We start from the raw sequence: 10,682 nt of genomic DNA, 5'->3' as shown, positions 1-10,682 counted from the left end.
TGCAATTCCAATTGATTGCTGATGTATGGGAGGCCTTTAATCCATGCAAATTTTGGGTTCTTGTCACAACAGGTCTACATTAAAGTTTTGCTAATTAACATAAACAGAATAAAGACCCCACATACATCAGCAATCGATTGGGACAATTTCCAAATTTGCAGATGATTGTATAAATAAAGTTGCAATGTATGGGTTTACAGATTGCAGATTCAGACCAAAAATCTATTGGGATTGTAAAATCAGGTTGTACAACATGTTGGATTTCACAGATCAATTGGGCTGTAGATTGCTAGTGTATGGTAACAATCAGCAGATTTGCAGACCGTTTTTACATGAGCTTTCAAGATTGGCAGATCTGTATTTGCTGAAATGATCTGCAAATCACTGAAAAATATCTGTAATGTATGGGTTCCGATTGGTGGATTGGGGTATCTTTCAATCTGGGGAAAAAAATCTTAGAATCTGTGAATTGCTTTTCCACGATTGCTGATGTATGGGGGCCTTAAACCAGTGATTGCAACGGACTAGCAATTTGTAGCCTGTGTGGTCTCCCTCAAACAAGCTGAATATCATTACAAGGTAATCAGGAGACACAAAGTGATTGGAGGTGAGTAACATATAAAAGACCAGATGCATTCTGTGAAATTACAATACACTGTGCTGAATCCAATGCTTCTTGGTGTGTAATGAAGAGTTTGGGACATCTGAATAACTGCAAAGCTAGGAGTATAATTGTAGGTATGTGATTAGTAATTGCAAATTGATGTTAGATCAAATGTAAGTTATTTGATGGCTGTCTTTTAATTTTATATTGCCATAAAGAACTGAGGGGCAGATGTATTCAGCCTGGAGAAGGCATAAGGAAGTGATAAGTGCAAGGGGATAAACACACGAGCCACTCAGCTCCTAACTGTTAATTTACATATTGGAGCTGATTGGCTGGTGCGTTTATCATCTTGTAACAGGCTTGTCTACCATTCCGCGGGAGGCTCCCGATTTTTACATGAGCCTCCCGCTGCCCCGCATACTTTGTCAGCCCTCCCAATTTTTAAGTCTTCATCCCTGTAAACTTGGACTGCGCATGCGTAAATTTGGAAATGTGGGGGGCGGGGCCAGCAGGGGAGAGGCAGACTGTGTCTTGTGAGAGCTCTGTGCACTGCAGATGTGAAGAATGAGCATAGCAGCCACCTGTATTGTACAGGGGAGCACATGACCCGGCAGCCAGGGCTCTGCATTGCGGTGGCTGGCCCCGCCCACCACACTAACAGAACAGTAGGCAGCGTGACACAGCCCAGCCTTCCTGCTCCTGGTTGTCTGCCCTGTGCTACTTCCCCCACCACACACTCCCTGCTCTTCACAGGAGGGACTCGGGGATCAACAAACCGGGTCTGTCCTGTGTCTACTGGGGGTTATTGAGGGTGAGGAGGTAATGTAATGTGCTACTACTGTGTGTATAATGGGTGGGGAGGTAGGTAATGTGCTACTAGTGTGTGTGTGTGTGTGTGTGTGATGTGGGGGGGGGGGTAAATGTGCTACTACTGTGTGTGTAATTGGTGGGAGGGGGGGTAATGTGCTACTACTGTGTGTGTAATGGGTGGGAGGGGGGGTAATGTGCTACTACTGTGTGTAGTGGGGGGGGGTAATGTGCTGCTACTGTGTGTGTAATGGGTGGGGGGGTAGGTAATGTGCTACTACTGTGTGTGTAATGGGTGGGGGGGGGTAATGTGCTACTACTGTGTGTGTAATGGGTGGGGGGGGGGTAATGTGCTACTACTTTGTGTGTGTAATGGGGGGGGGTAATGTGCTACTACTTTGTGTGTGTAATGGGTGGGGGGGGGTAATGTGCTACTACTTTGTGTGTGTAATGGGTGGGGGGGGGGGGTAATGTGTTAATACTGTGTGTAATGGGGGGGGGGGTAATGTGCTACTACTGTGTGTGTGTGTGTAATGGGGGGGGGTGTAATGTGCTACTACTGTGTGTGTGTGTGTGTGTGTGTGTGTGTGTGTGTGTGTGTAATGGGGGGGTAATGTGCTACTACTGTGTGTGTGGGGGGGTAATGTGCTACTACTGTGTGTGTGTAATGGGTGGGGGGGTAATGTGCTACTACTGTGTGTGTGTGTAATGGGTGGGGGGGGGGGGTAATGGGTGGGGGGGGGGGTAATGTGCTACTACTGTGTGTGTGGGGTAATGTGCTACTACTGTGTGTGTGTGGGGGGGGTAATGTGCTACTACTGTGTGTGGGGGGGGGGGTAATGTGCTACTACTGCGTGTGTGGGGGGGGGGGTAATGTGCTACTACTGTGTGTAATGGGTGGGGGGGGGTAATGTGCTACTACTGTGTGTGTGTGTGTGGGGTAATGTGCTACTACTGTGTGTGTGTGTGGGGGTAATGTGCTACTACTGTGTGTGTGGGGGGGGGGGGTAATGTGCTACTACTGTGTGTGTGTGGGGGGGGGGGTAATGTGCTACTACTGTGTGTGTGTGGGGGGGGGGGTAATGTGCTACTACTGTGTGTGTGTGGGGGGGGGGGGTAATGTGCTACTACTGTGTGTGGGGGGGGGGGGGTAATGTGCTACTACTGCGTGTGTGGGGGGGGGGGTAATGTGCTACTACTGCGTGTGTGGGGGGGGTGGGTAATGTGCTACTACTGCGTGTGTGGGGGGGGGGGGGTAATGTGCTACTACTGCGTGTGTGGGGGGGGGGGGTAATGTGCTACTACTGCGTGTGTGGGGGGGGGGGTAATGTGCTACTACTGCGTGTGGGGGGGGGGGGTAATGTGCTACTACTGCGTGTGTGGGGGGGGGGGGGTAATGTGCTACTACTGCGTGTGTGGGGGGGGGGGGTAATGTGCTACTACTGCGTGTGTGGGGGGGGGGGGGTAATGTGCTACTACTGCGTGTGTGGGGGGGGGGTAATGTGCTACTACTGCGTGTGTGGGGGGGGGGGTAATGTGCTACTACTGCGTGTGTGGGGGGGGGGGGGTAATGTGCTACTACTGCGTGTGTGGGGGGGGGGGGTAATGTGCTACTACTGCGTGTGGGGGGGGGGGGTAATGTGCTACTACTGTGTGTGTGTGTGGGGGGGGGGGGGGTAATGTGCAACTACTGTGTGTGTGGGGGGGGGGGTAATGTGCTACTACTGTGTGTGTGTGTGTGTGTGTAATGGGTGGGGGGGGGTAATGTGCTACTGCTGTGTGTGTGTGTGTGTAATGGGTTGAGGGGGGGGTAATGTGCTACTACTGTGTGTGTGTGTGTGTGTAATGGGTTGAGGGGGGGGGTAATGTGCTACTACTGTGTGTGTGTGTGTGTGTGTGTGTGTGTGTGTAATGGGTGGGGGGGGTAATGTGCTACTACTGTGTGTTTGCGTGTGTGTGTGTGTAATGGTGGGTGGGTGGGGTAGTGTGCCACTACTGTGTGTAATGGGGGGGGGGGGTTTATGTGCTGCTACTGTGTGTGCAATGGGTGGGGGTAATGTGCTACTACTGTGTGTGCAATGGGTGGGGGTAATGTGCTACTACTGTGTGTGTGTATGTGTAATGGGTGGGGGGGAGGTAATGTGCCACTACTGTGTGTGTAATGGGGGGGTGTTTGTGCTACTACTGTGTGTGTAATGGGTGGAGGGGGGTAATGTGCCACTACTGTGTGTGTGTGGGGGGGGGGTAGTAATGTGCTACTACTGTGTGTGTAATGGGTGGGGGGGGGGGTAGTAATGTGCTACTACTGTGTGTGTGTGTGTGTAATGGGTGGAGGGGGTAATGTGCCACTACAGTGTGTGTAATGGGTGGAGGGGGTAATGTGCCACTACAGTGTGTGTAATGGGTGGAGGGGGTAATGTGCCACTACAGTGGGTGGAGGGGGTAATGTGCCACTACAGTGTGTGTAATGGGTGGAGGGGGTAATGTGCCACTACGGTGTGTGTGTAATGGGTGGAGGGGGGATTTGTGCTACTACTGTGTGTGTGTAATGGGTGGAGGGGGGTAATGTGCCACTACTGTGTGTGTGTAATGGGTGGGGGGGGGGGTAATGTGCTACGTGTGTGTGTGTAATGGGTGGAGGGGGGTAATGTGCTACTACTGTGTGTGTGTGTGTGTGTGTGTGTGTGTAATGGGTGGAGGGGGGGTCATGTGCTACTACTGTGTGTGTGTAATGGGTGGAGGGGGGGTCATGTGCTACTACTGTGTGTGTGTGTGTGTGTGTGTAATGGGTGGAGGGGGGGTTATGTGCTACTACTGTGTGTGTGTAATGGGTGGGGGTAATGTGCTACTACTGTGTGTAATGGGTGGGGGGGTGTAATGTACTACTACTGTGTGTAATGGGTTGGGGGGGGTTAATGTGCTACTACTGTGTGTGTGTGTGTGTGTGTGTGTGTGATGGGTGGGGGGGTGTAATGTGCCACTACTGTGTGTGTGTGGTGGGGGGGGGGGGGGGGTAATGTGTTACTACTGTGTGTGTGTGTGTAATGGGTGGGGGGGTAATGTGTTACTACTGTGTGTGTGTGTAATGGGTGGGGGGGTAATGTGCTACTACTGTGTGTGTAATGGGTGGGAGGGGGGTAATGTGCTACTACTGTGTGTGTGTGTGTAATGGGTGGGGGGGTAATGTGCTACTACTGTGTGTGTAATGGGTGGGAGGGGGGTAATGTGCTACTACTGTGTGTGTGTGTGTGTGTGTGTGTAATGGGTGGGGGGGTAATGTGCTACTACTGTGTGTGTAATGGGTGGGGGGGTAATGTGCTACTACTGTGTGTGTGTGTGTGTGTGTGTGTGTGTGTGTAATGGGTGGGGGGGTAATGTGCTACTACTGTGTGTGTGTGTGTAATGGGTGGGGGGGTAATGTGCTACTACTGTGTGTGTGTGTGTGTGTGTGTGTAATGGGTGGGGGGGTAATGTGCTACTACTGTGTGTGTGTGATGGGTGGGGGGGTAATGTGCTACTACTGTGTGTGTGATGGGTGGGGGGGTAATGTGCTACTACTGTGTGTGTGTGTAATGGGTGGGGGGGGTAATGTGCTACTACTGTGTGTGTGTGTAATGGGTGGGGGGGTAATGTGCTACTACTGTGTGTGTGTAATGGGTGGGGGGGGGTAATGTGCTACTACTGTGTGTGTTTGCGTGTGTGTGTGTGTGTAATGGTGGGTGGGTGGGGTAGTGTGCCACTACTGTGTGTAATGGGGGGGGGGGGGGGGGGGGTTTATGTGCTGCTACTGTGTGTGCAATGGGTGGGGGTAATGTGCTACTACTGTGTGTGTGTGTGTGTGTGTGTGTATGTGTAATGGGTGGGGGGGAGGTAATGTGCCACTACTGTGTGTGTAATGGGGGGGTGTTTGTGCTACTACTGTGTGTGTAATGGGTGGAGGGGGGTAATGTGCCACTACTGTGTGTGTGTGTGTGTGGGGGGGGGGTAGTAATGTGCTACTACTGTGTGTGTAATGGGTGGAGGGGGGTAATGTGCCACTACTGTGTGTGTGTGGGGGGGGGTAGTAATGTGCTACTACTGTGTGTGTAATGGGTGGGGGGGGGGGGGTAGTAATGTGCTACTACTGTGTGTGTGTGTGTGTAATGGGTGGAGGGGGTAATGTGCCACTACAGTGTGTGTAATGGGTGGAGGGGGTAATGTGCCACTACAGTGTGTGTAATGGGTGGAGGGGGTAATGTGCCACTACAGTGTGTGTAATGGGTGGAGGGGGTAATGTGCCACTACAGTGTGTGTAATGGGTGGAGGGGGTAATGTGCCACTACAGTGTGTGTAATGGGTGGAGGGGGTAATGTGCCACTACAGTGTGTGTAATGGGTGGAGGGGGTAATGTGCCACTACAGTGTGTGTAATGGGTGGAGGGGGTAATGTGCCACTACAGTGTGTGTAATGGGTGGAGGGGGTAATGTGCCACTACAGTGTGTGTAATGGGTGGAGGGGGTAATGTGCCACTACAGTGTGTGTAATGGGTGGAGGGGGGTAATGTGCCACTACTGTGTGTGTGTAATGGGTGGGGGGGGGGGGGGGTAATGTGCTACGTGTGTGTGTGTAATGGGTGGAGGGGGGGTCATGTGCTACTACTGTGTGTGTGTAATGGGTGGAGGGGGGGTCATGTGCTACTACTGTGTGTGTGTGTGTGTAATGGGTGGGGGGGGTAATGTGCTACTACTGTGTGTGTGTGTAATGGGTGGGGGGGGTAATGTGCTACTACTGTGTGTGTGTGTAATGGGTGGGGGGGTAATGTGCTACTACTGTGTGTGTGTGTAATGGGTGGGGGGGGTAATGTGCTACTACTGTGTGTGTGTGTGTGTAATGGGTGGGGGGGTAATGTGCTACTACTGTGTGTGTGTGTGTGTAATGGGTGGGGGGGTAATGTGCTACTACTGTGTGTGTGTGTGTGTGTAATGGGTGGGGGGGTAATGTGCTACTACTGTGTGTGTGTGTGTGTGTAATGGGTGGGGGGGTAATGTGCTACTACTGTGTGTGTGTGTGTAATGGGTGGGGGGGCAATGTGCTACTACTGTGTGTGTGTGTGTAATGGGTGGGGGGGTAATGTGCTACTACTGTGTGTGTGTGTGTGTGTAATGGGTGGGGGGGTAATGTGCTACTACTGTGTGTGTGTGTGTAATGGGTGGGGGGGTAATGTGCTACTACTGTGTGTGTGTGTGTGTGTAATGGGTGGGGGGGTAATGTGCTACTACTGTGTGTGTGTGTAATGGGTGGGGGGGTAATGTGCTACTACTGTGTGTGTAATGGGTGGGGGGGTAATGTGCTACTACTGTGTGTGTGTGTAATGGGTGGGGGGGTAATGTGCTACTACTGTGTGTGTGTGTAATGGGTGGGGGGGTAATGTGCTACTACTGTGTGTGTAATGGGTGGGGGGGTAATGTGCTACTACTGTGTGTGTAATGGGTGGGGGGGTAATGTGCTACTACTGTGTGTGTAATGGGTGGGGGGGTAATGTGCTACTACTGTGTGTGTGTGTAATGGGTGGGAGGGGGGTAATGTGCTACTACTGTGTGTGTGTGTGTAATGGGTGGGAGGGGGGTAATGTGCTACTACTGTGTGTGTGTGTGTAATGGGTGGGGGGGTAATGTGCTACTACTGTGTGTGTGTGTGTAATGGGTGGGGGGGGGGTAATGTGCCACGTGTGTGTGGGGGGGTAAATGTGCTACTACTGTGTGTGTGTAATGGGTGGGGGGGGGGGGGGGGGAATGTGCTACCGCTGTGTTTGTGTGTGTGTGTGTGTAATGGGTGGGGGGGGGGGTAATGTGCTACCACTTTGTGTGTGTGTGTGTGTGTGTGTGTAATGGGGGGGGGTAATGTGTTACTACTGTGTGTGTGTGTAATGGGTGGGGGGTTATAATGTGTTACTACTGTGTGTGTGTGTGTGTAATGGGTGGGGGGGTAATGTTCTACTACTGTGTGTGTAATGGGTGGGGGGGTAATGTTCTACTACTGTGTGTGTGTGTAATGGGTGGGGGGGGGGGTAATGTATTACTACTGTGTGTGTAATGGGGGGGTGGTGTGGTGGGTGGGTGGGGGGGTAATGTGCTACTACTGTGTGTGTGTGTGTGTGTGTGTGTGTGTGTGTGTGTGTGTGTGTGTGTGTGTGTGTGTGTGTGTGTGTGGGGGGGGGGGGGTAGGTAGGTAATGTGCTACCACTGTGTGTGTTCCATGGGTGGTGGGGGGGTAATATGCTACCACTGTGTGTGTGTGTGCAATGGGTGGGGAGGGGGGGGGGGGTAATGTGCTACCACTGTGTGTGCAATGGGGGGGGGGGGGGGGGTGTAATGTGTTACTACTGTGTGTGTGTAATGGGTGGGGGGGGGGTAATGTGCTACTACTGTGTGTGTGTGTGTGTGTGTGTAATGGGTGGGGGGGTAATGTGTTACTACTGTGTGGGCAATGGGGGGGTATTGTGTGTGTGTGTGTGTGTGTGTAATGGGTGGGGGGGGGGGGGTAACGTGCTACTACTGTGTGTGTAATGGGTGGGGGGGGTAATGTACAGGTTGAGTATCCCATATCCAAATATTCCGAAATACGGAATATTCCGAATTACGGACTTTTTTGAGTGAGACTGAGATAGTGAAACCTTTGTTTTCTGATGGCTCAATGTACACAAACTTTGTTTAACACTCAGTTATTAAAAATATTGTATTAAATGACCTTCAGGCTGTGTGCATAAGGTGTATATGAAACATAAATGAATTGTGTGACTGTACACACACTTTGTTTAATGCACAAAGTTATAAAAAATATTGGCTAAAATGACCTTCAGGCTGTGTGTATAAGGTGTATATGAAACGTAAATGCATTCTGTGCTTAGATTTAGGTCCCATCACCATAATATCTCATTATGGTAAGCAATTATTCCAAAATACGGAAAAATCCGATATCCAAAATACCTCTGGTCCCAAGCATTTTGGATAAGGGATACTCAACCTGTACTACTACTACTGTGTGTGTGATGGTGGAACATGGAGCAGTGGGTCCCAGAGCTGCTTGCAGAAAGAAAAACTGTCATCAGGAAGTCTGATGACTGATTTTCTTTAATAAAAACGAAATGTAGAAGATATATATGGACTTTGATTATTTACCTGTGAGTGCCACCTTCACAAACCTCCTGTATGCATCCTTCAGGAAGGCACCGGGTCATTTGAATTGAAGGAAGCAAGGAGTGCATCTATCTCAAATGTACACTACTGTGCAGGGTAATGTAATGTGAATTATGTGGTCATACCACTTTCCCATGAAGCCATAAACCTATATATTTTTGCGCGCGCAGTCCCTATTTTACGTGTGGGTGGGGGGCACCATTTCTATTTCTGGCACAGGGCACCAAAATGCATACTTACGGCTCTGGCTGTGTATATAATGTAATGCATTATATACACATAGGGGGTCATTCCGAGTTGTTCGCTCGCAAGCGGATTTTAGCAGATTTGCTCATGCTAAGCCGCCGCCTACTGGGAGTGAATCTTAGCATCTTAAAATTGCGAACGATGTATTCGCAATATTGCGATTACACACCTCGTAGCAGTTTCTGAGTAGCTCCAGACTTACTCGGCATCTGCGATCATTTCAGTGCTTGTCGTTCCTGGTTTGACGTCACAAACACACCCAGCGTTCGCCCAGACACTCCTCCGTTTCTCCGGCCACTCCTGCGTTTTTTCCGGAAACGGTAGCGTTTTTTCCCACACGCCCATAAAACGGCCTGTTTCCGCCCAGTAACACCCATTTCCTGTCAATCACATTACGATCGCCAGAACGATGAAAAAGCCGTGAGTAAAATTCCTAACTGCATAGCAAATTTACTTGGCGCAGTCGCAGTGCAGACATTGCGCATGCGCATTAAGTGGAAAATCACTGCGATGCGAAGATTTTTACCGAGCGAACAACTCTGAATGACCCCCATAATGTAATGCATTATCTATCTGTATATTATTTTTTTTAATTTATTTCGCACACCAGTGTGTATATACTTTAGGGTTTTCTGTTTGTTCGACTCTTCTCACCAGTGTAAACTACCTTAATATATAGTGCACCCATTATTACTTTAGTGTACCTATATTATTACTCCTCCTCCCTTTTTTTTTTTATTTTTTTGCTGGATTTAGTACTATAGTTTTCATCAGGACACACCCCTGAGTGGCAATAAATCCCCTTCATAGGTGGACATGGACACACCCTTTAGCGATGTTTTATAAGAGGAGATTAGTTTATTTTTGTTAATTCTATATTTTTTACTTAATCCGCATTGAGGTAAATGATTATCCAAGTCTTGTGAATGACTAGACAGCTATGTGGCGGATGTTTGTAGTTCTCGGTAATATTGGTATACTAGGTACATGGGGAGTGGGCACTCTTAAAATTATCTTAAGAAATGATGGTGTACAAAGTCTATAATGTAGTGTTAGGGATTACAAAGAATATTGAGTATAGTGTTTTATTGCAGCATAGTTTGTGTGGGTGTTTGTGTAGTGCAGACTTGCTTAGTGTGGCGTGCAGCATGTATTGTAGTATGTGGATGGAGATATTGTGGGTTGTAAAATATTTCCTTGTGTGAGGTATAGTTTGGACTATATTAGTGTTGTGTATGGTGTCCATAGAATATTGTAGTTGTACTTGTAGTATCATGTAGTTGTTTGGTGGTGGTACCACTAACTTGGAAGTATTGGTTATCCCTTTTATACATGACTGACTTGAACCAGAAAATGTCAGACCATTTTTGTTTAGAGTCTTCCACTTTCTATACACATCAATGGATTAAGTTGCACGAGGGAATGTACAATCTAATTGGTGATGTGACCCTCTTGAGACCTGATTCTATATGTTTGAGGTAGTGGCAGCTTTGGATTTTACCTTCCAGTAAAAATATGCCACTATGCTGCCACCCAAAGGATGGGATGCATCAATAACAAAAAATACATTCAAACCTTGAAAAATGTTGTTCACTGCTTGTGCTAAGCTTCAGGAAAGTTAACTTCCTCAGCCGAATAGACACACTGGACACAATTATTAATGGTGTTGCCTAATAAAAGCCTATGGGCTCCTCTTTGCAATGTTAATCTAAGAGAGATCAAATTTTGGTTTTATCTCTGCGTCCCCTGTGGCTCACACATGCACAGAATGACTCCCCGGTCACAAACCCAGAAGTCCCCCACACTGCAAACGACAGCTGTTATTGGGATATCTGTAATTTGCTTAA

General features: G+C 49.1%; 1 protein-coding gene across 4 annotated transcripts in view; it reads left to right on the top strand.

Moving 5' to 3' along the window:
* The first annotated feature begins 644 nt into the window (after positions 1 to 644).
* The window catches only part of LOC134928732 (pentraxin fusion protein-like), a 47,266-nt gene continuing 37,228 nt past the window's right edge, over positions 645 to 10,682 (top strand). For 2 of the 4 annotated variants that reach the window (XM_063924801.1, XM_063924769.1), the window contains exon 1: positions 645 to 738. In XM_063924801.1, the coding sequence (XP_063780871.1) occupies positions 687 to 738 (52 nt within the window). In that variant the 5' untranslated portion in view covers positions 645 to 686. Of the gene's footprint in view, positions 739 to 1,336; positions 1,427 to 10,682 lie in introns of those variants that run through there. The other 2 variants (XM_063924833.1, XM_063924861.1) reach the window with 2 other exon arrangements.

Source organism: Pseudophryne corroboree, chromosome 1 (genome assembly GCF_028390025.1).
Source record: "Pseudophryne corroboree isolate aPseCor3 chromosome 1, aPseCor3.hap2, whole genome shotgun sequence".
Classification (NCBI taxonomy): domain Eukaryota; kingdom Metazoa; phylum Chordata; class Amphibia; order Anura; family Myobatrachidae; genus Pseudophryne; species Pseudophryne corroboree.
Note: the sequence above shows the minus strand (reverse complement) of the source record. Positions and strands in the feature narration are given on the sequence as shown.